A 27993-nucleotide genomic window follows, 5' to 3' on the forward strand; every position below is an offset into this window, starting at 1 on the left:
GCTGAAATAAAAATGACAGTGTTAGTGTGTTCTGTCTATTTTGACTGGCTCACAAGCGTGTTGTTGTAGTGGTCATACCCTTCTCGTCCTGTTACTGACACTGGGGGCACTGCTCGCTCACACAAAGAGCCCTTGTTTCTGTTCCTTTCGAGGTTACCATAGGCTTGCTAATCTGCCCAGTGAGGTCACTCCCTGGTGTTCACTGATCGTACAAAACAGTCACTATTTCAGTCTGAGCTTGTGAAGTGGACCTCATCAACGATTACTAGCCTATAAATTATTGCACTTGAAAATGGTGATAACACTAGAAACTGTTATATCATTAGGCCTAACTATCGATATATTAAGAATCATGTAATGTTTAACTATGACTTGAACGTTATTGAAAAATGATACTTTTCTGCACATCCATGTTTTTTTTCAATTTTTTTCTAAAAACATTCCCTAGATGTATGTATTTTACAGTACGTAAAAAACAACAATATTCTAAGATGAATTTGTACAAATACAAAACAAAAACACTAGCTGAATCATTTTAAAAGACTCTCTATGGTTTTTATAAAGGGTAAACCTATGAATAGAGCTATGATGCCAGGCAATATGAAGGGCAGATGGTGAGACCAGAGTGTGCCGAGACCTCCTATACTGACGCAAACATGTGAAGTTATTAATTCTAATTAAACTCAGATTTGAAACCCTGTTCCTGCTAACTCTCCACACATGAACCGACCATGAGAAAACATTCAACATTATATTAAAGTGACATATCGTTAAAGGATTAATTACAAGACAAGGCAGCTGAAAAAAAAATCCTTTATTTTTTCCATGATCTTTTTTCCATACATTTGTGGTATAATAAATAGACAGGGGATAAAGGCCAATTTCACCAATGCCCCTTGCCATCATATCTGAATGATAATGCTTTCCCCCCACACTGCAAACAGATTTTCATAGAATTTACAACCAAAAATAAAAATTAAAGCTTGACACAAGCTGAAAATACTGCCACCAGCTCTCCGCAATCACTGTCAAATAGACCTTTCCGAGCCGTGACACTGTAGCAAATCCTCAGGAACAAAAATATATATATATTTATATTTATATATTCACAGTTAAAGTATTTACACATAAGAATCCAAAGGAAAATGGGCAGAAAAAAAAAGACGTTTCTACAAGAAACAATCTTTCAAAAGGAAGTACAAATCTGTTATGTACAAGATGCATCATTTTCTTTAAATTAGCTATTCAACCCCTTTTTTTTTTATAATGATCCCTGAAAAATAGTCATTTTAAATACTCCATTAGTCGCTCATAAAAGCAGAACGATGCATCACTCCCCATCGAGATAAAAAAGCCCCATTCCTTTATACAAACCATCATATCCTGTACAATATAAACATATTTAAAAAGAAAACTAACAAAAAAAGCTGGGAGACCTTACCCTGTGAGTGATCTAACGTGAAGGGCGCGTTTCAAAGCTTGGTCTTGTGAGTGCCATTTGGCTTGATGGGGGTTGGAAGCCTCTAGTGCATTTATTAAAATAACCAAATCACAAAGATAAACACAGTCTCCATGCTGCCTTGCAGATCAGAGTCTTCTGCTTTCAAAGGGACATTTGGCTGAATGAAGCTGTAATAGCCATCTAAACATTTTGATGGTTAAATACTGAGCAAAACGCAGAAGGAACTCAAAAGGGTCGCCCGAAGTACCAGTGAGCTTAGGTCATCTGTGCAAACACACACATACACACAGGAGACAAGTGGAAAATGGTTTGCCTTCGGAGCCGAGACACTCTAGAGTACACATTTGGCACTGTTTCGACTTCGTACTTGATCTTCTGTGTCCACTGCAGACGTTTTTTAGGGTGACGGACCTAATACTCCAGGGTGTGCCATCCTAAACAACAGTGCAACTACTTAGATTAGATGAATTGGTGTCTGGGCAATCTTGCTGAAAAGCATCAGTGCTGTGCGGCTGTTACCGCACTCACAGAGAACTCCTAATACTACGAAAACCCATGCTAACTGACCTAAAACCAGTGCAGGTGGATTTTGCCATCTTAAAGTGAACTGGTGGAGAAAAGTAGGGATGTACGTTTGCAGAATAGCAGCATTATATTGGCGAGATTCGCTCCATAATAGAAAATTCAGCACCAGTGCCTGAATATGCATGAAACCAATTGGATCTTTGCATGTTTATCTGCTAAAGTAGTGAGCTGACATGTCAAACGCAGAGTTAATACTAAACTGTACAGCTTGAAAGTGAGCAGCTTTCTGCCCTTACACCTTACAGAAGATAGGGGGCAGCAGACACACTCAAATGAACAGATTACAGATATATGGTTGTAAAAAATGACTTGAATAAATGAAAGAATTAGGTGTAGTGTATTGTTTGATTTGTCCAGTCAGATCCAGATCCAGTCTGTAGGTGCCATATGCAGCGCTGCCTGAAATATTGTAGGAGCGTTTCACTTTGTGTAAATTTGCCTGAGCTGTGGCCCTTTTTCTACTGATTTGTTTTGTGGCAGGCACAGGTGTGCTTTTGTTGAATGTTCTGCAAATTGTAGACAATTGACCCCAATACCCCTGACATTGGTTAGTGTCATGCTGAATGCTAAATCTTCTGGGCTGTTACAGTGAAGTCTGACAAAACACTTAACTTCTTGTTGGGCTTGGAGGACGAGGACATGGTCAAAAAAAAAAACTGACAGAAGAATTTTGTGCGTGTGGATCAGATATGAGCAGCTTAAAGTGTTGGGGGTCAGAGTTCAAGGGACGGGGAGGTCTCTCCAAACCAAACCGCGGAGGAAAAAGGGACTGACGAGGAGCAGGAGCTCCACAGCAAAGACGAACTGTGCCAAATGGGCAGACAACAAACTTGGTGCCCAAACATTTTGGGGAAAAATATGTCCATTTCCATAGAAGTCAATGGAAGAGTGGTAGAAAATTCATTTTTTATGCTTGAAAGAGCACCTGTAATTCGTAAACAATCGTGAAAAAGTACAAAAAAGAAGTCCCAGATACTTAGCTGCACGATATATCCAGTGGATGTGTTGGATTTCACCCACTATTTCCTCTGTAGCTCCAGAAGACGGGGGCGTCTGGGCTTGTTGTAGGGCAGTGCATGTTTTTAAGAAAGTTCTCACCTAACTGCTGGGGTTAGTTTAAGGTTCCTCTGCAGTTCTCTGCGCCACAGAGGCACGGGATCTTCTCGTCCTCAATGGGGAACTTGTAGTCGTAGGTGATCTCCTCGTTAACATTTATTGGCTGCCGGGAGTAGATGACGATCTTTTTCTGCGATTCCACAGTGATGACCTTGGCATAACAGTTTGGCTGGGAGACACAAAGGAGGACACGGTCAGTTAGGTTTTTGTCTACAACATTACCCTTTGTTTAAAAAAAACATACAAGTGCAAAACTCACATTGCAACTATGATTGATGAAGCGGGCGAAGTTGCCACATTTGGTTGCGTCTATAATGGTATCGTGATCCACACGGAACATGTAGCTACTGCCGATGCCCTCTTCCTCATAGCGCTTCTCTCGCATGTCTGCAATAACCTGCAAATGGGAAAGAGACATGGGGTTATGAACAGACCACACAAAAAGCTGTGATGCTAAAAGTTTGGTTGGTTTTACACTTACCTGTCGGATATTCTGGCCAACATATTCGATAACCATCTCATCCGCAGCAATAGGTTCCATGGCGAACAATCCCCAGTCATGAATGTGACTTCTACAGAACCGGATCTTCTTTTTACGGAACTGTGGAAAAGTTGTGCGTCATTAGATGTTGCCTTGGCTAATATTTTGATTGGTGACATTCTGAAAGATATAAATAGCTGGTTTTCACTTGTCCTACCTTAAGCTGGTTGAACTTGAGGAGGTCACTGTCACAGCTGAAGGACGACAGTAGGCGGCGCTGTTCAGACCGCCGTTCTGAACCTGCCCTAGTGGACGTTAGGGGCTGTGCTGGAATACTCTTCCCCTGAAATCACACACACAAAAACAATCATGTCAGTGCCTTCAGCAAACCAGCTTAATGAAGTATTGATTGATTGTGAGTAAACGTCAGTATTTTATCACTGCCGCTCACCTGAGTGTCCACATCAGACTCTTCGGACTGCAGACGTGAGCTGTTCAGGTACTTCATTTTGTCTTTCTTGTCGATTTTGTAGTAGCCCTCGCTGCGGGCGCAGCCAGTGACATGGTCTCGTATACCATCCTCTTTCCGCTTCTTCTTCACCACCGATGCACTGCCCATGTTGGTAGGTTCAGAGGAGTCAAGGAAATACTTTCTTTACAGGAACAGATAGGTCTCCACATAACAGGTTTGCAAATAACATTAAAGATTTTGTAATTAGCATACTAAGTAAGCTATTCACAATTAAAAACAACAACACAGCGGTCGGTGCTATTTCGGAAGTTAACATTAACTTACTTTTATTAAGTTAACTTACATTAATCAACATTAACTTAAAGCTGCACTATGCAACTTTTGTCTTCAAAATGTACAAAATGAATATGAGCGAGTACAGATGAATCCATTTTCCAAACCATGTTTTTGTCTAATCCTGAATCGCTACGGTACACCTATAATACGTGTTTATATTCAGAGTATTTTAGACCGGTCAAGTCGCCACCGCTGCTGAGTAGCCCAGTACCTGCGTGACTCGCCATAGACATAAACAGAGAGAAATAGCTCCGGATACAATGTTCTTCTGCAAGAGGCATGCAGTTTTGTTTATTAACCGCTTACAAACAGCAGCTTTAAGAAAAGCAATTAAATTCCGCTACTCTGTTTGGTGCCACTAGGGGTGTAGAATTTATGCTAAATTATACTCCAAATAAAACTGAATTACTGTTTCTTAACAGGTTTCCTAAACGCTCTCTCTAGGCTTCCATTGTTTTTTAAATTTATTTCTATTTGCTGCCACTAGGCCCGCTTTAATAGAATTTTACACTAAACAATTTCAAAGAATCTGTGAGGTATTAATAAACACTGTTTAAAGCTCAAGATCATGGTAAAGGTGGTCACCGATGTTCGTGGACGACATCCAGTAATTTCAATCTGAATCTACACGATTAGGAATATTGTGTGAGGGCGAAAGATTTCCCAACACGGGAACTGGTTGCAACGGGTTCAAGTTGGTCATGTAAATTCACTGCGTTGAACAACAGAAAGGTGCTTGGTTTGAAAGAGACTTCTGTGTGAGCTGTGCTTCATAAATTGCTACACTATCGATAATAGACAGTGGACCTTTTTAGTCTGCTAAATTTCACTACGTGACCACACCTTAAGACTGAAGCAGTAAAGGATATGAGGATGATGGACCCAGAGGGTGTCGTTGAGCCAGTCGTTGCCATTGTCCTGCTCAAGCATCTTGTCGTAAGTGGTCTTAAGGTATTGCATGTCCTCCTCGTCAATGCCATCATTCCAGATGTCATACAAGATGGTCATCTCCTCAAATTCTGAGCGGGGTAAGAAGCTGGGGCGGCGCGGTGATGTCACAGGGGAATGCATGGATAACAATAACTCCTGCCAGCCCCGCCTCTGTCGCCGTGTTTTCTGAACCGGTTCCTCATCATAAAACATCCTGTCTTCTACCTGAGGTATGACTGTCTGGGCTTGGTCTTCCTCTTCCTCCAAGGCAGTGGAATCGCCATCTTCACCTTTGAAGGTCTCTGAAGGGCAGTCTGGGTACATGTCATTTACTGGTAGGTCTGGAGGTAAAGAGGCCACCATTGGAGCTGGAGGCTCTTCAGAGTCTTGAGGGGCTTCAACTGACAGCTTTTTAGACTTGGGACGTCCTGGTTTTCTCTTGGTTGGAGTAGCATCTAAGGGCACAGGAACATCTATCATTGGAACAGGTAGATCTTTTGGAGCAGCAGGAGAGGAAGTCTCTGCAGAAGTGGGAGAGGAGCCTTGGGGAGGCTCCTGAAGTGAAGCAGCAGGAAGGGAAGGACCAGGTAATGGGGAAGAAGCTGCATTGTTAGGTAGGCTGGCTTGGGGAGAGGCACTAAGTTGAGGCTCTTTAAATAGAGACTTCTCCTCCAAGCTCTCAGATGAGGCCTTCCTGTGAATGGGAAGGCCTGCAGATAAAGCAGCAGAGTCAGGGAAAGCTGGGGTGAAAGTAAGGTCTCTACCCGGAGTCCGAGGGATACCAGCACTGAGGACAGGGGATTGAGCAGGGTAAGAGAAAGGGCTGCCGGGAATATGCGGCGAGCTCAAGCTGTTACCTGTTAGTGGAGCGTCACTACCTGGTGTGACAGGAACCGTATCAGTGCTCTGAGACTTGCCCAAACCCCGGGGTCTGTCCATGAGGTCTCTCCCTGGTGTCCGTGGGATGTCCTCTTCCGTAGGCAACCGCCCACGGACAAGCATATCCGGCAAAGATTCACGGGGCGGCAGAAGGGATCGTGCTTCAAGGGCATGATTGGGGGGAAGTGGAAGGTGCATGGAAGGTGTAGGAAGAGACCGAGGGATTGCGGCCTCTGACTCTAGGGGAACTGGGGCATCACGACCAGGGGTTCTGGGGACGTCTTCTGCGGGGATCTTTGGTCTGGTGTCCTGATCACTATCTGCAAACGAACCTGTTGGGGTGGGTGGGCGCAAGCTACCGACATCATCCAGGTTGGCTTCAGCTTTGGGCACTGGAATATTGACCTCCAAATCGATGTCGGGTTCATCAACTGAAAGAGAAAACCAATCATGATCTGACCTCATCAACATAACAATACTCAACTGCTATAGGAACATGAAGCTAAAAAACAGTCAAGAGTCTGACCTGGCAATCCTTTGGGTGATGGGGGCCGCACGTCATTAATTCCAGGCTTGATTGAGCTCACCGTACTATGTTTGTGATCGAGCTCTGCCTTGTCAAAAACCTCCAGTCTGTTCAACTCGATTGGTTCTTCTTCTGGTGGTGGTCCTATGGGGGTACTGGGGGATTTTACATCAACATCCTCTTCATTAGAGGTCGATGATGAGGAAGATGAAGATGATGATGAGGTTTGTGCGTCGTCATCTTCATCCTCTATTTCCACTACCCGTTCTTCTTCCTCCTCTTCTTCCTCTTCCTCCTCCGAACTCGATTCGTAGTCGGACGAGCTCTCACTCCCAGAGGAATCAGAATCAGATTTGGAAGACGATGAGCTAGAAGCTTGAGGAAGGAAAAATAGAGACGGTCATTACCTCAGACCCATTACAGTGTCCACAAGGGCAGAATATTAATTCGACTCTCGCCATTAATAGTCATTACCTTCATCTGATGAGTCAGATGATTCACTCTCGCTGGAGTCTGATTCGCTCTTCTTTTCGACTTCTTCCTCATCCTCCATATCCTATGAAGGCATGTTTTTTTAGTAATGTTAGGCTCAAATATAAGTGTCGTATATGCAGCCTGATAACTACACCCGATTAAAACAGGTTTATTACTGAAAGCAATCACAGATGCCAAATACCTTGGTCAAATTCTTGATTATCAACTGTTAAAATAGTACTATTACTTCCAAATTTTGAAGTACTGTGGATTGGTGCTCACCTTGCCAGAGGGCAACCTCTCAGAGGCATCTTCCACTGGCTCCTCTTCATGGTCTGAAAGCGATGACTCCTCTTTACCGGAGGTTTCCTCCTCCTCCTCGCCTTCACTGTCCAGGTCCAGAGGCCTGGCTGGCCTTCGCTTGGCAGAAGAACCACTGCCATCCGTTCTGGATCCGTCCATGCGAAGATCTGTTCTTTCTGACTCTGAGAACCGACCTTAATGAGTTAGTTTATAGAAATGGCATGGAACCATTTAAAGCATTTCAAGATAAGTAATTTGCTAGATTAACTAGATATGCCAAGCACACACCTTCATCTTCCAGCTCATCATCGACAGGTGTGGATGGTCGCACCCTCTTGTTGTCATTGGTGGATGTCGGCTCAGGGGGTTGTTTCCTCTTAACCTGCAAAAAAATTAGAAGCAATTGATAATGAGCAACTTGAGTACAATGGCACACTTACAAAAAATACAGGATGGTAGTTTGTTACCTTGAAGGATGGTAACCGGATGGCACCGCGCAGGCCAATACTGAGACCCATTCCCTCAAAGCCCAGACCCTCAACCTTGTTCCAGTTTTCCAGTAAGCTAGAGGTTATAGTCTCTTTGGGTTTGGCCCGTTCTTTCTCCTCTTCTTTGCCCTCACCGGTCTTCACAGGTGTAAGTGTAGCCTGCAGGTGCAGAAACATTATGACGTCAGATAAAATGATGATATTATTTAGAAAAAGATTAAAGGGATACTCCACCTCTGGAAAGATGAATGTGTATTTAAATTGGGTCATTTATGTAGTAGAAATGTGAAATTATTTTTGAATTTGGAGCCTTCTAGACTGAGAAAAGCCAGAAAATGTATTTTTGGCTCATGTGGATGAAAGACAACAACTCCCAGAATGCACTTGCTTCGCTGCTCTACTAGGCCACTCCCAAGCCACGCCTACCGGTTAGAGAGCAGTTGTAAACAAAGCTAAGCTACTAACGTTAGTCTCCGTGAGTCTGCCCGGGTTTTTGAGATCGCACAAAATGTCTGGGATTCGGCTTTTGAGTTCTACAGTCGCGCACAAGACGAGACTAGGGCCACAGGAGAACGAGGCGAGGCCGGTGGCGTGATTACTGATGACCGACACCTGTGAGACGCACTGGTCTTGTATCTCTCACGGAGGAGCGGGTATTTTCTTAGCAAGGGTAAAACGCACATCAACCGATCACGCCACCGGCCTCGTGTCGTTCTCCCACGGCCCTAGCCTCGTCCTGCTCGCCACAGTAAACGTGATGAATGGCGACTGTAGAACGCAAAAGCCGGTGGCGTGATTACTGATGAGCGCCTGTGAGATGCACCGGTCTCGTGGGCTCTCTCTCACGGAGGAGCGGGTATTTTCTTAGCAAGGGTAAAACGCACATCAACCGATCACTTGTTCAGCGTTCATGTAAACACTACATTCAAATTCACCAATCGGAATGAATTCAGTTAGATTGAAACAAAAGGTGTGCATGTAAACAATGAATGGTGAAATCAAACGCACTGGCACTGATCTGTGATAGGTCTGTTAGCGCATTAGGTCCAACCCCCTATGGGTGGTTGGGAACTAGTGCTTGTAGTTTCAACAGAAACCCCCCCCCCCCCCCCCCCTTACACTTCCTCCGACAATGACACAAAATTACGAATTTTGCGTCATTGTGGGAGGAAGTGTAAGAGGTAAATATGGATTTCTCCCGTCTCAGGGGAAAATGAGAGAGTGTTGCACGACCATTCAATAGTATGACTGGGTTTCTAACAATGCAAAGCTTAATGCAAATGGGTGGAGTGTTCCTTTAAAGCAAAAGCATATTTTTTAACAGTTGCCCAAGTTTGTGTACTACTGCCTGCCCAAAAGATGATTTTTTTGCTTGTCAAATTAAATGAAAAGCAATAACCGAACCAATATTTACGAGTTTAAATAAAACCCTAAATTTTTATTTTTTTTGGACAGCATTCTTATTGGATGCTAATATCGTTCTGCAATATCAGTACAATTCAAAAACATTTAGGCTAAACATACAACGATCTAACACTCTAAATGACTTCTTACCCAACACTGCAAATAAAAGGAAACGATACATACTTATCAACTTGACAGTGATTTTGTACCTTTCATGACTTCAATAGCTTAAAAACCAAATTTGCTGCATCTGTTATGATTCATTTACAAAGTATTTACATTTCCGGCAAAGTGTATCATGTAACATTTAAAACAGACCTGAGTTTGTGGAATGGTGCTTACCTTAGCCGACCGCTCCTGTTTGTCCCACCATTCATCAAACGCCCTGAAGGCCACCACCTCCACCATCTTACGGTTGAGATCTCTTTTCATGATGGCCTTCAGCTCTTTGACAATAACCATAAGCACTCCATCCACAGTGGCTTTGTGTGGGTCTTCCTTTTGGGGCTCATAGCCTGGAGGGGGAACAGCAGGGTTGAACTTGGGCATGTTGGGTACGGGCCAGGGTTGCCCGTGCCCCACAGCGCCTGCAGGGGCACCAACCATAGACAGAGGTGGATACGGGCCTCCAAATTGCATGGCGGCGGCAGCAGCAGCAGCAGCGCCAGCACTTGCAGCAGCTTCGCTGATGAAATGAGGGTAAGAGTACTGCCGCTGGCTCTGCGCCATTCGACTTAGCATCTGAGTCTGCATCTGAAAGGACATGTGAACGCTGCCCCACTGTGGTATGGAGCTCATCAGGTCCACCTGCATAATGGGCATCATGCCATGGGGGTAATGGGCCAACGGGTGTAGCATCGGATGGGGGGCCACGCCAGGTGGGCCAGCCAGGTGTGAAACGGATGAATGGGGTGGAAGAGGAGGCAGCGGCAGGGGGAAGCCAGCCTGTGGAGGGGGCAGTGGGGGGAACCCTGGCGGGTGCATGGTAATTGTCTGCATCGGAGATACCGCAGAGTTGACCACAATGTTTTTGGCACAGTCCCCACTAGCAATCGGTGTGCCTGGCATCTCATCATCAGAAATCTCCATGTCTTCACCCGATGACTGATGGCCCTGTGTAATGAAACACAAACATCTGTTGCGTTAGTGCTGGGCGGTATGACCAAAAATCCATACCACGGTATTTTTCAAAATGATACCGTACAGTTCCCTTCAAAAATACATTCATATAAAAACACCCGCACCGCGTTTTGACTTTGAAACGTGCAATGCTCATGTTTATTCAACGATGTCAATGCCAACCACAAATACATTTTCCAAAAGGCTGTGTTGATATTGTGAACCAATGTATAGGAAACAATATAATTTGACAGCTATCAATTATAGTTTAACCTATCCATCGTCACCGTCACGCTAGTAACCATAGACTGTAAAAAAAAGTAGTAGCTATGCAACAGACCCTCTCGAATAATGTCGCGCTGCGTTCCGATCGTTGTTAAAGCGTCATACACCGGTATTGTGGTATATTAAAAATTAATATCATAACAAAAATAAAAAACAGTATTCGGTATGAACCGGTATAACGCCCAGCACTAGCGTTAGTGCACAAACTAGTTGCACACAAAGCAAACAAGGAGATTAACAATCTATAGTCTATAATGCCTTTGGTTTGACAACTATTGTTCAACTATGAAAAAACAGAGTAACAGAATTTTAATTTTTAGGGGGAACAACCCTTTTAAGTGACAAGCCAGTGTAATTTTTGTATTATTTATATACTATTACAAATAATAACATCTTGAATTAGCTTTAAGTACATCTTATTTTATTTTGAGCTACATAGGTTCTTCAACTTAAACTTATTTATTCCAGTTAGTTGCAAAAGCGATTTTTTAAATAGTTGCAGTTAACAATTAAAACACTGTGACAAGAAATAGTAATAATACTCTCCTGAAACACATGATTACAGGTAGTTTGAATCTAGGAATCCAAAAACTTTCAGATATGAAATAGCTCTTGTTGAACAATGGTTTTGGAGATGTAATAAGAACAGCACTATCCTGATGGTCCAGCTTTCAAGCAGGAAGTAAAGCACAAAAGTGAGCTAACGGCCGAGCATTGTTTCTCGTGTTGTACTACGTGTAAGAGGAAGTGAAAGTGTGTTGCACATAAGTGGCATCCACAGTAGGATCATATTTCATGGGTTCGCCATACAGAGCTGGCTGGGGGCTGTAATGCAAACAAGTTAATTTACAAGACAGAGCCTCATTATGCACTGAACGTTCATGTCCTTACTGCAGACCGCCAAGATTCTCAATTTTTTTAAGGAATGCAATGCTAAGATTATTTGGTACAGATTAACATGTAGGACTTAAACTGTGCCAGGCAAAACGTTCTATTTTTCAGCATGCTGCTGAAATGTCACTAACAGTTGAGTTGCAAAATCTCAAGCAAACAGTGATGCCTAGAACTATGAGTTCAAATAAGCACCACAAAACATTGCACAATGAAATCTAAACTAAATGAATTTTTTAAAAAACATGCTACGCCTTTGAGATTTCAAAACAAAAAGACAAGAAAAAGAGGATACAAAAACTCTTTGCAGCCAAATTGCACAATGTCTTCTTTTGCTAAAATGTGAAACAAAAGGGAAAGTAGAGAGCCTCTTTAAAGGAAGACGAGTGAGGTTGCCTCCTACATTTCTCCTGGGTCCTGAAACCCTCCACACAGCAATTCATAATATCATATTTATCAACGGATCAAAAGCCTTTGAGTAGTTAGCTACACTACAAACCACTAGCCAACAGTAGCTAAAAACACTGAACCCATTTAGTTTATATGCTTTTATCTAGTTTATATGCTTTTAGTTTATATGCTTTTAGTTTATATTTCTTTATATGCAAATATTATATAGTAAATATAATATATTACATTATTTATTTTGCAATCTGGCACAAAAGTCAAAAACAGCACTAAACAGCAGCATTTAACTTCATATTTTACTACAAATATGTCAAATAAAACATTATTGAATCAGTTTATACAACAACTAACTGATATATTGCGACTTATGAATCAGTTTTTTAAGTCTGAGCAAACTAACTCAAGCAAACTAACTGAGCAAACTAACTCAATAAAACTAAATTACTTGAAAATGGGTGCATTTCAGGGGAGTGCATTCGATAAAGCCTGTTAATGCAGCTGTAAAGCTACGTGCAACACAAAGTGCTAAAAAACATTTTGTTGCTACTCGTTAGAAAAAACTGAAAAACTACCAAAAAAAAAATGTAGTTGGGTTAGAAGCATTGCTACTTACAGTTTGAACAACACTAAATCAACACTGAACTGACTTAAGCTAAATAACACTATGATCTTCTGTAGAGCTGCTTTTTAGTTAAACTGGATTTTCTTCATGACTAATGAACTTTGCAACAATGAACTAACACTGAACTAAACTGAGTTTAATAATGAAACTATTGTCTTTTTAATAACTGTTGTAGCGCTGAAATTTCATAACTGAAGTACTTTGCAACATTAATACGGTTATTTTCTTGTTTATTACAGTGAAGCTGCTTTGAAACAATCTGTGTTGTATATATCGTGCATCTCAGGTCTTACCGTGTCCATTTTGTCTATGGGCGTCCGTGGTTCTCCTGCACTTTTACTGAGCATGTTGCAGGGCGACATGGCCATAGAGTTCGTCAACAGGGCAGCAGTACTAAGGATGGGTTCGTCATCATCGGAATCAGGAAGCGGGGTAGGGCTGATGTCCTCCAGGCCGGTGCTTGAAGGCCGAGAGAGCCGTAGTGGCGGGATGGGGGAGAGCTGCGAGGACGATGAGGAGATCGGGCTCCCGTCCATGCGCACCTCAGCGTCCGAGTCTCCACGCTCGTTCAGGAAGGGCTTAAGGAGCATTTCTATGCGGGAGTCCAGACTGTTGCGTTTGGACTCTTGGGTGGGGGTGCCCAGCGACGGGCAGGGCTCTGGCGTGGAGGGAGGAGGTGTAGCTGGTTGGGTTTCTGGCGCAGGGGGAGGCTCGGGGATCGGCGGCGTCGCAGGCCTGTCTCTGACGGGCATGAAGTCGGGGCTCGGGGGAGGTGGGGCTTGAGGCGGTCTCCTATAATCCACTTCCCGCTGAACAGGCTGGTGGAAAGAGGGCTCTGTGTGAGGGTAGACTGGGGGCATTGGCGGCTGATAAGGAGAGAAAGCAGTTTTGAAATTCGCACTGGCTGGTGGCGGTGGCGTGTGCGCAAAAACAGGCGACGGAGGCTCGGGCGGCTGGTGTTGCTTAAAACTAGGTGGTTGCTCTGCGTTGCCACGGTGCGCCCCTCCTGTGCCGTGGACGTAGTGTCTTTCGGGTCTGCGGTTGTAGGCGTCCTGGAATTTGGTTTCATGTCTCCTCGCCTTGTAGCCTCCCGAGGACTCTGCACGGTTCGGTTGAAACGCCGGCGTGCCCTGCCTGCTGGAGTAGCTGGAGTCCTGAGAGAACGGGGTGCCTGACGGGCGTGGGGTATGCGGGGTACCCTGGGACTGTGGCGTATCCTGCCTTAGGCTGGAGTAGGCCGTATCCAGGGACATGGGCGTGTTGGTGCCACCTGGCGTGGCTGTGCCCGCAACTGCAGAAGAACCGCCTTCGAGGATTCTTCGCGAGGGCTCGCATGCCTGAGGACACAAAAGTGTGATGAGACCAACTTAAACATATTTGTTTCTGAATTTCACAGTGCAAACAAAAACACAGGCCAGTTCTAATGGCATTAACAATTAACATGCTAATCAAATACATTGTATAAACATTAGTTAATGGCAATCTCTGTTTTCACTGTGAGATAATGGCCAGAACTGACAGGGAACCGTTCAAAGTGCAATAATAGCGTGTAGCTCTCTGCTGGGAGCAGTTATTAGGTACATTTCAGTTGGTGTCCATTTAACCACCTGCTGAACTGATAAACTGGATTAGAGATAAAGACTTTCTGCTGGAGAAGGACTCACAGCATGTTACTCAGTGTGCTGGTGTAAAACAGGCCACCATTTGCATGAAATTTTATTTTTTTTACTTATAGAAAAAAAATAAAAATACTATTCATAACACAAGGGATTATGTAAATAAAAACTCAAAACTCCATACTGCAGTGCAAAAACTATTATTATTATTATTAATATGCATTATTACATTAGCTATTAAATAATGAAAAAAATATATTTAGAAAAATAAACTACAGTAAACATTTTGCATGTCAAGCTTCCCTCTCTTCGAACTGACGAGAAAATCTACATTGCATCTTAAATGGTTTTACATTTTAAATCATTCAATTGGTCAATGGAGGATTAAACTATGATATTTAGAAATATATGTGTGTATATATATATATATATATATATATATATATATATATATATATATATATATATATATATAATATTAGCATTTGTAGTTTAAAAAAAATGCACTGTCTAACTTTTTTGTAGTAAACTGAATCAGTTAATTGATTTTGAACCATTTGAACAAAACAATTCGATGAAAGTAATCTGGAAAGCCAAAGCTACTTGAAAGGGGGGACACTTCAGGACAGCACATTTATTACAGCTCTGTTCATGCCGGAAAAAAACTTAAACACTGTCTTTAACTTTGTTATGAAGTAAAATCTTAAGCGTTCCAATATTTTCTATAATTAATGTCACATGTAATGGCATAATGTTAGCTTTTTACCAGCAGGGCTTCAGACAAGCTGTGTGGAGAAACTTCACAGGCTTCTTCACCACCAACTGGAAGAGTGAGCGGAGTATAACTTCCATTGATCAGACGCTGGAAGTACCTTTGGCGATTTTCACCTAAAATGATGGATGAGAACACACATTGCTGTGGTGAACATGATCACTGACACACAATGTGGGCTACATCTAAAAGAAATACACACATTTTATTCATTAGAAAGAAAGAAAAAGAAAGAAAGAAAGAAAGGTTATACTGTCACAAGAGCATTATTATTTCTTGTCACTTTCACAAGAAAAGTGCTATTGCCAAATACTATTGACAAGTAATCTCACTTGAAAATAGTTACTAAAACAATTAAATGTTATATAAAATGTTATGTTTTGTATGTTAAAAATAGGCTTATCACTTACATATAAATTATGTCTATGTATATAAACAATATATTGTATATATGTACACATCAAATAAGAAAATGACAGTATAATGTATGAAATAACTGCACTTTGTATTCACGTGACTGATGATCACAGATGAAACGGTACTGTCTCTTTAAGAGAACGGAGAACCCACTACAGCTGTCATCCTGCCTCTAGGATCTCCTTTTTACAAGGTTAATGACGATTCCGTGTGCTTGGCTTTCAGTAATGAGTCTGAACGAAGGGTTTAACATTAAAAAATATTTTCAGTTGGACAACTATTGTTTAAGTCGTGGTTAACCAGCTCCCATATCTTCTAAAACATATGCATTTTACAGCTAAATACTTCATCGTCTGTTATACTGCGGTAAAACAATTGTAATTTTGCTTGTAACTACAGCTAAATATTTAGTAAATAGTTAAAATGCATAGTTTTCACGTAAAATGTCAAAAGCAAACACATCAGTAAATCCCAGCCGCTGACATGCCGTTTAGTGGTTACCAAGCAACCAACGTAAATTTTCCCACGTGATATGATGCTACAAACAATCTATTCAAAAGTACCAACACGCGCTGCCTTTTAGTGTAACTCTGTCAGATATTAATAAAGTTATACATCTCCGGTTCAATATTTTCACATTTAGCTTTACCTTTAGGGTCCAGCTCCACGTGGATGATGTTGCCCATGACAGAAGTGTTGTGCAGGTTCTGGACAGCATCTTTCGCCGACTTGACGGTTCCGAACACAACTTTAGCTATTCCGAGATGCTTTTTGTTCTTCGGGTTGTACAAAATCTCCACCGCCTCGATATCGCCGAACTTCTTGCACATGTCAGTGAGGAATCCCTCTTTGACGTTGTCGTTGAGTTTGGCGAACGTGACCTCCTTCGGGGGCACGCGACCGATGTAACAATCATCGATCTGAGGAAACAAAACGACTCTTTGAAATGGAACGTTTGTTTCAAGTTGTTAAACATAGAACGACTGTCCTAAACGGTTTAAAAGTAAGCGCGTGTCTCTAAAGTCGTTGGAAACTGACCGTTAAATCAGTTGTTTTTTAATTCAAAAATACATTCGATGTATAAAACGTCCTGTGAACCTCAACCGTCTTGTGGTTGGTTAGTCAAAAACACTCGAGACAAATTCACACATGTGTCAGGGGGTGTGACTGACTGAACTACCTTAAATTTAGGCACCGGGAGATCAGCCTCCTTGTACTTAGTCCACAGACGAACCATTCTGGGGTCTCGGACGTTCTCCACGGGTGACATTCCGTGGTTCTGCAAACAAAAACACACATTTATTAACACTTTACGCAAGGAAGTGTACTTTCCACTGTCCGCTCAAACTGTCAACAGAACTAATGCAGCACAACGAGAGCTGGTTTCAGTTGTTTAGGTCGTAAAAAGAGTGGTCAGTAATGAAAGTTTGGCAGCGGTGAAACTATTTGATGTGTTGTGTCAGGTGTTTACAACGCCAGTGATATTATATATCCATTCGGCGCTACAATACACGGGTCGATGTATCCGGTTCTGGCCGTTGTTGTAACGACTCGCTCCGCTCACCGGCATGTTGAAGTGCAGTCCATCGTAGCGATACAGTTTGTGCGATCCCTTTTTCAGCGCTGGGTCAATAATCAACTTGTAACTTCTCCAATGATGACTTCGTTTCTCTCCCGAATTGCAGATAGGATGGCTGTTCTCCATTCCGTTCGCCAAACCTAACGAAGAGATGACCAAAAAATCAAACTAGAAAGTAGGCTTCTTAATACTGACAGCGCAAAGATTGATATTTGCACACAAACAGTACGTTGCAGAAAACGGGGGGTTTGAAGCTGTGCCCGAAACAGACATTACAGAGGAAGAAAAAAAGAGAAAGCTTACTTGAACTCTGTCTTCTACCGTGATCTTCATTTAGCTTATTTCTTTCTCCTGGTCTGGACATATTGTGCCCGATCGAGTAGTTTTATATAAAACGGCTAGATCTTGAACCTTTCGCCGATCACATTACATGATTTTAAAGATACTGCCTCCTTTTTGCGAGCCAACACATATTGTGTGCCTCTAGTCTGGGGTTTCTGTCTCTCCCACAATACACCACTATCTCAACCTTCCGGCACATTCGACACGCACTTTGGATTTATTATTCTTAATAGTTAAGCTAAAGCATTGCTTTTGTGTGACTATTAATAAAACACACAAATGAGGTTAAGCGTGGTAAACGAGTGGGAAGTTGAAATATCTTACATTTCGAGCAGTAAAGCGAAGGTTGAGAACGCGTTGAATCTGCACGATAGATTTACATGGACGTTAAATACAAGATGGACATGAAGCAGCAGCGTTGGGGAAGGTTGTTAAAACTGAACTGGGACACGCACTGAAAGCCCAAATGATTTGGTTTAAAAACGAAATGCAGTTTTGCTTTCATATAAACAGTTATTCCGGGATATGTTTTAAGTCATGCATTCAGAATGTGTCAGCAAAATGAACTTTCATGAGGGACCGCCTTAGAAAAGCAAAGTTTTTCTGTGGTGATTATTCCGTTTAAACATCTAATGTTGTTTTCCTTTTCTTGTTCTAATACTAGTTGTGGTACATTTTTCAGTCCATTCCCAACATTGTTTGATATTCTGCGGTGCTTGGGCAATTGGCTGGTTAACAGCAGTTCCCTCTCTGGCCAATCAGATTGAAGCACCATGGTAGATTCAGCTATTAGAAGCACAGCCTTCAGTTCTTCCTACAGAGAGCAGAAAGAAGGCTGAATGCAGGCGCAGCCATTTTCTCCTACATTGGGACTCAATGGCCAAAATGGGTTTCCTTTGTTCCAAAAGGGATCTAAATCTTGGTTTCAACAGCCTTTTATGGACTATTTAATACATACAGTGTTTCTGTTTACAGGATCTGAGAAGAAGGAAGATGAAATGTTGGATGGTATCCCTTTGACATTTTTAAGCTTTTTTTCTCTTCCTGGAAACCATCTTTGTCCCAGCAAACTAGGTCATGGCACACCCATATAACAGCATTTTATTCTTTAGTAAAATGCTACTGAATAAACATTTTGCATTTGGTTTTATTATTACTAACTAGAATGTAAAAAGAAAAAAAGAAACCCATGAAAATAACCAACTGCCTTTAAGGCCCTGCCTTGTTCAGGGCCAAGCATTAATCAATAAGTAAGTTTATCTTTATTGTCTTTGCTTATTTAGCTGCAAAAATAAATGTTTTCTTGTTAATTAAACTGAGGCATTTTATGTAAATTGACTGAATTTCTATTTCTTTTTAGCGTTCCCTAAGTGTCATTAGTTTTGAGTCTGGCTTTGTCTTCAGAACATTCAGTTGCATGTTGTTCTTTTTTAAAATATCCATTTAAATGGATTGCTTCTCACATTTCAGCAAACAAGGCAGGCCACAGAGAAAAAGGACGATTGGCCTTTTACAAAAATGCTGAATCACAGGTATGATTGATAGGGTTTGTGGTTGTTTTAATGCTCATCCTGGTTGTGACTCACTGTTTTTAACCCTACAGCAGTACTGGTATCAAAACACTTTAAAAAAAAAAAAAAAAAGAAAAGAGAATTTATATTTAAAGAAATTGGTGGACTTCACTTCTCTTTCATGGCGTCCAGATTGGGAAAAGTGTATTCCTGATTTTACAATGCAATGGAAATCCCTTTGTCAATTACTATTTTCAGTAAGTGAACACTCACTATATATTTGACCTTGTGCCAAGGGCACATTTCATAACACTATTAGTCTCATGACAGTATAGTTCAGTAGAAATAAGACTTTAAACACACATAATTATTAATGCACTAACAAAGATATTTACCTTAACATTTTGTTGAAATAATTCTATCAGGCCTATACGATGAAGAAACAGGAACGTTTTCATTCCCATCGTCGGATCCTTTAACACTGGCTTTAAAGAGGGGGTTGGGTTGCAACGCCTAAAAGGAAGAAAACGACAATAACCATTTTTCCTGCCTTCGTTTTTCGACATAATTCATCATTTAACACACCAATCTGCGCAGTCTCCAACGAGTGGAGCTGCTGGAAATCTTGAGGCACTTTTAGATATTGCAATATGCAAACAATCCCTCTCTTTCTCTTCCTGAAGACAGAATGACAAGAGAAATTCACTCGCTTGCACTTCATCATTCAGAAGAAAGAAAATGTCCTTTTTCTTTCCGAAGGTAATAGTTTATGTGACCTTATTTGACAAAAAAATGACTTGGGAATACTCTTGTTTTAAAAGGTAACATTAAATCATATTTATGTTTCAAACTCATTTTAAAAATTACGAGTATTGTTTTCCTGTGGGGATAATTGTGAGAGAGAAAAAAAGGTGTAAAAATCATTATTTTAGACACCTCTCATTGCTGACCCATGTCCAAAGCGACCTCAGAAATAGCCTGCTGTTTAATGGCTTCTCTGCTGTTTTCATTTTCAACATGGCGTCTTCACAAGGACATCATTGTGGAAAAGAAAGGTTGCTGCGCCATTTATGGGCGAGGCTGTCGGTCGTTTGTTTCAGCTGATTCTGCCTTTATACGTGGCAACCATTGCAAACACAAACTGACTAGATGTGGTCAGAGAGGCTTGCTGTTTCAGAAGCGAGGATATTGCACAAAACTCGCAGTAATATTCTCGTGCGTAAAAGGCGCCCTCGACGCTGCTGCGCAAGGCGCTGGAAACCCTGTGGCACAAAAACACACACACAGCGGTAATCTGAGAGTTTGGACGCATGCCACGGGTCCGGGATGTGACTGCACCCACCTAACCATTTAAAGTCGGAGAAAGAATCTCAAACACTGTGTGGCATTTCAATCAGCAAGTACAAAGGGAATATCCAGTCCTCTGTGTTCTCTCTCGTTCCCCTTTCAGAACATTCGGTGCAGTTTATTCGCCAGCCATTCAGAGGATCATTTGACGTGATGCATTGCAGGATTGCGCACTACTTAGGTTTCTCAGATCTTCTGGTGAATATATCACAGTGTTGCAACACATACCGGTATGTGGTATGCAAATTGTCGTGTTTTGCACAATTTATGGATATGTAATTTTGTATATGTAGCTTATTCCACTACTAGTGTGGAGAATGGACATACTTATTACCCAAGCATCTTATCATTGGAATTTGGTTATTGCCTCTGTTTTTTTTCTTCTTCTTTCCCCTTCGTTCTGTGCGTTTGGGGCGATGCCAGGTCCAATTTATCAGCCAGAATGGTATTGCGCAAGGAAACGCACCATCTGTCTTTCGCTTTTAGGATTCACGCTTGTTACTGCATGCACACCAATATGATTTTGTCTCTCTGTCATAGTTTAAAATAGGACTGGTGTCCGAATATGCCAGAAAAAAGGACTGAAGAAGACGTGATGACCACATTGTTTCCTGCCACCCAGGGCTGAAGTGGGTCATGAGGCCATTTTATGGCACTCGTGTGTTTAATTAGGAAAATCCTCTTTATCTTAGGAACCTGCGAACGCAAGCTGTTTCTAAAGGCAATAAAGAACTTTAGAGATCCCAGACGATACCAGTTTATATAAATATATATATTTCTTTTTGTTACTCGATATGCAGACGTGTGCGAAAAGCTCCATTTGTGCTCTGGACAGCTGGATTGGATCCTCGATAAATTTCGACATTCAACTTCGCCATTAATGATATAAGCTATTTTAGCTTTTATTTAGGCTAGGGTATTCTGGAAAAGTTCATTCTTGGGAATCTCTTATTTGAAATATTTTGTATTTTTTACATTGCTTGTGGAGACTGAGACGTCTCAAAATTAGGCTAAACAGGATTTTTGATTGCAGTAATATGTACGTTTTCTTTTTAATGTTCATTTTAAAATCTGAAATCCACTTGAAATCTGAGGAAACCTTAAACAGAACCAAATGCAATTCGCAATTCTCACGGTGGGCAATTTTTTTTTTTACTTGAACCTTTTCTTATTTAGAATTGTGATGATGGATTGTAATATATTTAATAGCATGGTAAGTATATTTTACAAAGAGATGCTGCACTCACTTAAATGTTTTTATATCGTAGCCTAATAAATATTGTTCTTACATGCATACATATCGTCTTGTATTTATTGACATGTTTAGTTTTTTTTTTTTTTTCACATTCGCTCATAATTTGCTGTTTCATCGAAACGGAATTGACGTTCTATTTTAACATTAATTTGTATTATTTCGCTGTGTGTGAACTGGTGTATGACGGAGCCAAAGGGGGCCCATATGACGGAAAACAGGCACATCCGTTTTTATCCATGGTGTAGGCCGCTTTTGTCCTTTGTTATTTGATTAATGCTCCTTTTTGTTTATGTAGGCTACCATAACAATCCATATAAATTATGTGAGAACATGATGGGCTTCGTAATCAATTTTATTAGTTCCTCTCTGTTAAGGTGTTTCGAAACCAGCAAATCTTCTTCACGGTTATGTGTCGAGACAGTCATAACATGATGATGATGACGCCTCCTATCTGTGAGCAGAAAAAACAACAACCTTTTCTAGTCTCTCATTGGCTGTGACGGTGCGGGGGGTGCATTAACAGTCACCCATTGGCCATTGGTAAAATAAATTAAGAAATGTGTATTATAGGCTACTCTCAGGGTCACTGAAGGTTTTGCTTTGCCTCATGGCAACAGTGCCCGTCAGCTGGGACTACACTCTTAAAAGAGATTGAACCTTTGGGGTTCAAAAAAGAACTTTAAAGTGCAAATATGAACTTCTAACTATAAAAAAGGTTCAAGGTTCCCCCACAGTTGCAATTTCCAGGAACCTCAAAAAGTTCACTTTTTAACCTTTTCTTCATGGCTGTGTACATGGCTTCTTATACAGTTTTGCTTTTTTTTATATTAAAGGCAATACATTTTCATTAAAATGTAACTATTTAGCAGATTAAGTGGCATCATAGAAGATCCAGTCCCTGATATGTCTTTAATTTATATAGTAGGCTATTTATACATTTCATAAACAAAGACAAAGTCCATTTAAGAACATACACATTAAGTAACATTTAAATGAGTTTATTTGTGAACAAAAAAAAAATAAAAAAAATAATGAGCATGAACTGACATTTAGATAATGATTGCATTGCATTGCTTTTTTTGAACTGAATGCTCATTTTCAATAATAATACTTATTAACATTCAAATAAATTAATGCATCAATGTTTATAGGCATTTCTATTTTTTATAAGCAGGGTTATTATAGTTTACTAAATAGACACTAACCGAAACTAAACTAATAAAAATAACAAAAACAAAAGTATAATAAAAATATATATTTAAAAAAAACTATAATAGTATCTCACTGATACTAAAATAACACTAGTAATGTGTGTGTAAATCTCTCAGTAATACAATTAATAGCACTTGTAGTTATGTAATTGTTATTATTAATATAATCCACTTGATGATCAGCAAATTCCTAAAATAATCACTGCATCATGGCCTATCTCAAGTATGTTCCATTCAGAGCAACATGCTGTTATCAACCCTCTGGAGAATGTGAAAAATGAAGGTTTTCAGGCAAATTACGTTAGGAAGTTAACTCTCCTACGACCGGCTTGAGGGAGTGTCCTCGTGTACTCCGCCTAGTGAGAGTGCAGAACATGTGTAGACAGACAGGAAAAACTCACACATGTCACACATCCTCAATTACAGTAGCACGCTCTGATCTGGGCTACTTGAAAACATAGTCACATGGTTTGAAAAGAAAAGCAAAAAAAAAAAAGCAAGAAGGAGGAGGAAGTTGGGACCGGATAGCAGCATGCTTACCTGGCAGAGTTTTAGTCTCATGAATTTACCTGACACTTCTGTGCTCTTGGGCACCTGTTGGAGGAACTGACTTGGCCGGTGCGGCCCTCGTAAAGGACATGACCCAGAACGGCACTGTAGCCGGCAATGGCACTCAAGCTGATTCACTCAAAATTGTGATCGTCGGAGATGGAGGTTGTGGAAAGACATCCCTGCTAATGGTTTACGCCAAAGGAGATTTCCCTGAGGTGAGATTTTAGATACTTGACAGTTTTTTGAGTGTGAGTAGACCAGATTTGCTTCAATTCCAAAGACTAGAAAGTTACAGAAATAACCATTAACACACATTTACATGTAGAGTTTCAGAGAAGGAAATATTGCAATATGTATAACAGTCATTTACACAATATCCTCAGCAAGTTTTTCCACTCTCAGACAGCAATTCTGGTTTCTGCCTACGCCTTGATTGTAATGTGCCTTGTAGAAACAAGAACTTTTCATGCACCATTATATCCCTGATTTGATCTTGATGTTCAACAGAAATACGCTCCATCTGTGTTCGACAAATATGTCACCACTGTGTCTTATGGAGGAAAAGATATTCAGTTGAATCTCTATGATACAGCAGGTAAGTGCCAACATCCACCCTGTCAGACACACCTTAGATTCCAAGCCTTTTTTCTCTTTAGTGACATGCTTCATTGATTAAATATTTAGGCAGGAATGTTAAGTGCAAAATGGGTGTGTAGGCCATTAGTAATAGTTTTCAGAGCTGTCATCTCTGAGGTCAGGCAGCATTCACACCTTGATCATATTTTATGATAAAATACTTTATATATTCCTAAAAGCATTACAGTATTTACTTAAAAGTAATTATATTAGCCATTGCAAAATGTTCATATTCTTAGTATCACACGCCGGTTTCTAAGCAGTGGCTTATTGGGCCAGAATCAGTCTGCGGATGTGGTGCGACAATCTAAAAGCCAAATGCTGAATGTGGATGAACATTGCATGTATGTCATGCAAATTTTAATCATTTGATTATTTACATTTAGTAGTTCATCATCATATCCTCCTAAAGTATGGGGTCAGTAAGGTTTATTTAAAAAAAGAAAAGAAAAAAAAGATTACTTTTATTCAGCAAGGATGCATTCAATTGATTAAAAGTGACATTAAAGACATTTATAATGTTACAAAAGATTTCTAATTAAAATCATCAAAGATCCGCTTTCTACAAAATTTTTAAGCAACACAACTGTTTTCAACATTGATAATAATAAGAAATGTTTCTTTGAGCACCAATTCAGAAAGGATCATGTGACACTGAAGACTGGAGTAATTTTTCCAAATTTGTAGAAAATGGGTATTTGAGTTATCATTTGATCATATTCTAGTAGTTAAAACATTTGAGAACTGTACATTCAGGAACTACAGGACATATTTTTAAATGACCATAGAATAAGGAAGTGTCATTTTTTAGAAATCACACTAATCATCAGACATTTTATAGCTTATTTGAAAACACACATCAAAATACTGTGGCATATTGCGGTATTGATCTAATCTTCGTCTCATTTACTTCCAGTGAACCCCTAACGTCTATATAACCCGAATTTCTCCGTGGTAAATTCTGTAAAGTGCATGTTATACGAATTGAACGACATCTTCAGTAACTGAGCTGCTTATCAGACGCACACTGCTGCCTGGACCTTCTCTGGAACAGGATGTTGAAGCCAGGATGTGGTTTTCTACCACATCTCGGTTCTTCATCAAAATACTCTGTTCATAAAATACGACATACAGGAAGATGCTCTATATGGTCAGATGTCTCCGCCTCTGCTTGAATGACTTGTTGCCTATATCACCATAGAAACACTCCGGATAATGTAGCACTGTTTTCAGGTATCACATGTCATTTCCTTCTAACCAAAATCTGTTTATTGACAGGCCAGGAGGACTATGATCGCTTGAGGCCTCTGTCGTATCAAGAAGTAAACCTTGTTATCATCTGCTACGATGTGACCAATCCAACATCATTCGAAAATGTCACAATAAAGGTGAAATCAGCTGGGAATGAAACAGTTTACTGATGAAAGTCTGTTTTAACGTTGTTTGCTGGCAACTGTGAGCTGATAAACTTTGACCTGGAGTGTAGATGATTATACAGATGGACCACCACTGAAAACAAACAGTATTTCTGGAAGCTTCCCGTCATGTCAGCTGAGAGGAATGTGCCGAGCCCTGTTTAAATAAAGGCACAGCAAAGGGACTGTTCATTCAGGGCCTAAAGATAGAGACAGTGCACCATTACAGCATTGAGGAAGACCAGAACAAGTATTTACATAAAAGAAGAAGTTCTGTTTTGAGCAATGTTTTCCTCTCCTCCTACAGTGGTATCCAGAGGTCCATCATTTCTGCCGTGACGTCCCCATTATCTTGATAGGGTGCAAAACGGACCTGCGAAAAGACAAGGAGAAGACAAGGAAGCTCAAAGCCTTAGATATGGCGCCCATCACCTACCTCCAGGTTGTCATTATATTTACATATACCTATATACAGGGCTTGACATTCACTTTTTTTTGCTCACCAGTCACTGTGGCTAGTGGTTTTCCAAAGTTACTAGCCACTCAGCATTTTCACCAACCACAATTTTGTGGTAGAGATATTTTTAATATTATCGCGTATATTAGGCTGCTGTCACTTTAAGACTTGACACACAGATCCATTATACTGTTACACATGTGTTTTCTTTCTCAACTGTTTACGTTCACTTAAACATAACTGACTGTGTTTACGTGAATATTCGTCGAGACTGGCATTTTGATATGTGTATTTGACTGTTTAAGCGCAATAAGCAGCGAAAAAGAGTTTAATTTAGTACTGAGAGGCGGCTTTATGTGCGCGCACTTTGGATGTGAGCACAAAATCTGCGGGAATGGGTACAATTATGTGCAATATACGCAATCCCACGCAGAAATTCAAGCCCTGAAACACCAACAGTATTCATCCACGTTTGTGTCAACTCGCTGTCGAAGAGATGAGAAAGCGCATCTGGTATCGTGTATCTGTTCTGCAGAAAATGACTATTGGAAGCGTTTCAGATATTTCAGTATTGAAAAATCAATATTTTTGACAACACGCCTTTTTAAAAGACTACAGTTGAAAAATTTATATATTATTATACAAAATTCAGCCCGCCAAGGCGGCATATAGTGCTCTGAATTACACACCACTGAAATCCACCCGCATTTGGCGGGCTGGAGGGTGTTAATGTCAAGCCCTGCCTTCATATATAGGCCTTTGTGGTTGTGTCTGAGTTAAGTAAGTTTTGCTGCTTAATATTTTTGTGGAAACCATGATACTTTTTTCACAAAGTTCTAAAGATCAACATATTTAAAACAGAAATCATTTGTAGCAATATAAATGTCTTCGCTTTTTACATTGTTGTCGAGGTGCTTGTGATGTTTATTGTTTTAATGCTTTATGGACTAACCAGGTAACAAGAGATCAAACGAACAGAGTTTTTGTCATATGCTTTGTTTGGTTGTGTTTTATTGGGGGGGTGAGCTTAAAAGTTATGGTTAGTAATGGAAGTCCAGAGTAACTAACCTTCATTTCTCTGTCTTAGGGTGAACAGGTCCAGAAGCAAATGAACGCTGAAGTATACCTGGAGTGTTCGGCTAAATATAGGGAAAACGTAGAGGACATTTTCAGAGAAGCTACCAAGCGAGCGCTGGCGGCCAGGGCTAAAGCAAGACACCTCCAGAGGAAGAAGAAACGCTGTACCATCCTGTGACCATTCCTGAAAGAAATAGATTTTGTTCAACTTTTTATGAACTGTGTTGTATTGTAAACATTCTGGAACCATCTGCAAAGCCTCTCAGAACTGTTTAAGCTTTCTCGAAGGAATATTCTTCGGGAATTTTGTCTTCCATGATCGCGGATCCAATAGGAGATGGAAAAACTGCTGCTGCTGTCTCAGGGATGACCATATACATCTCATAGGTTCACATTGGAAGTTTGGTTACAGTCTGTTGTGCACTGTTGTATATAGTGTACTGTTGTAACGCACAACTGACTCAAGTAACTGCCATTATTATGCACTCGGGTGTAACATGTTTCTATTGTGTAATTCATGTTATCTACTTACACAATAGTTGCACTTGAAATTTAAAACTTTGAGTTATACAGTATTTTTCTTTCTTGGTGTGAGCAGGCCTTAAAGTCCCCATGAAATCACGATTCAGACAGTGTAAATATGCTTTCCATTGGGACAAATGAAGTCTGGTTTCACGTCATTGTCACGCGAACCCCCGCAGCTCCGGTCCAGAGATGGTCACAGAGCGGATTTTACTGAAGACCCACCATTTTAACTGGAATCTCACTTTTTGTTTATTTCAGTACAAGGATTATTTACTATCTTTAAGTTGTTCAGATCTAACATAGATACCAGAAAGTGTTGAATCATTAGTGTTGAAACCATTTGTCTGTTCCACCCTGTGTGTAGATTGCACAAATAAACCTGTGCTTTAAGTTATACATTGTGTATGCCTCTTCGCCTACTGAAGGAAATTGTGTGTGAAACAGGATTCACTATTAAAATTCTATAGCTCTTTTATAGCCGTGTATTCATTTTTTATTGG

At 40.7% G+C, this 27993-nt stretch overlaps 2 protein-coding genes and 1 long non-coding RNA gene across 6 annotated transcripts; 2 read left to right on the top strand and 1 right to left on the bottom strand.

Moving 5' to 3' along the window:
- Nucleotides 1-1263: 1263 nt before the first annotated feature.
- On the bottom strand, nt 1264-19500 carry setd1ba (SET domain containing 1B, histone lysine methyltransferase a). 4 transcript variants are annotated; one of them, XM_079860495.1, is made up of 19 exons: nt 19414-19500; nt 17151-17305; nt 16767-16865; nt 16236-16506; nt 15164-15285; nt 13075-14118; nt 9799-10569; nt 8032-8211; nt 7853-7946; nt 7544-7746; nt 7262-7343; nt 6788-7162; nt 6240-6692; nt 5322-5837; nt 4096-4271; nt 3862-3987; nt 3645-3764; nt 3423-3560; nt 1264-3332 (listed from the first exon to the last, which is right to left on the bottom strand). In XM_079860495.1, exons 2-19 carry the CDS (start codon nt 17289-17291, stop codon nt 3159-3161), a joined length of 5085 nt encoding a protein of 1694 aa, XP_079716621.1. In that variant the 5' UTR covers nt 17292-17305; nt 19414-19500; the 3' UTR covers nt 1264-3158. The 4 variants fall into 4 exon arrangements, with proteins under 4 accessions (XP_079716621.1, XP_079716620.1, XP_079716619.1 ...); XM_079860494.1 differs by lacking the exon at nt 19414-19500 and adding an exon at nt 17469-17678; XM_079860493.1 differs by having other exon boundaries at nt 5322-6692.
- Nucleotides 18329-21659, top strand: LOC307152106. Its single transcript, XR_013819965.1, has 4 exons — nt 18329-18757; nt 18978-19039; nt 19111-19275; nt 19444-21659. It is a non-coding gene; the product is annotated as an uncharacterized lncRNA (long non-coding RNA).
- Nucleotides 21660-22859: 1200 nt separating this feature from the next.
- rhof (ras homolog family member F) lies at nt 22860-27968 on the top strand. The gene is made up of 5 exons (XM_079860496.1): nt 22860-23598; nt 23891-23978; nt 25298-25407; nt 25742-25876; nt 26979-27968. The coding sequence occupies exons 1-5, from the start codon at nt 23470-23472 to the stop codon at nt 27144-27146; spliced, it is 630 nt and encodes a 209-aa protein (XP_079716622.1). The 5' UTR covers nt 22860-23469; the 3' UTR covers nt 27147-27968.
- Nucleotides 27969-27993: the final 25 nt, after the last annotated feature.

The sequence above is a fragment of the Squalius cephalus genome (genome assembly GCF_949319135.1).
Source record: "Squalius cephalus genome assembly, chromosome: 24".
In the NCBI taxonomy this organism is placed as follows: domain Eukaryota; kingdom Metazoa; phylum Chordata; class Actinopteri; order Cypriniformes; family Leuciscidae; genus Squalius; species Squalius cephalus.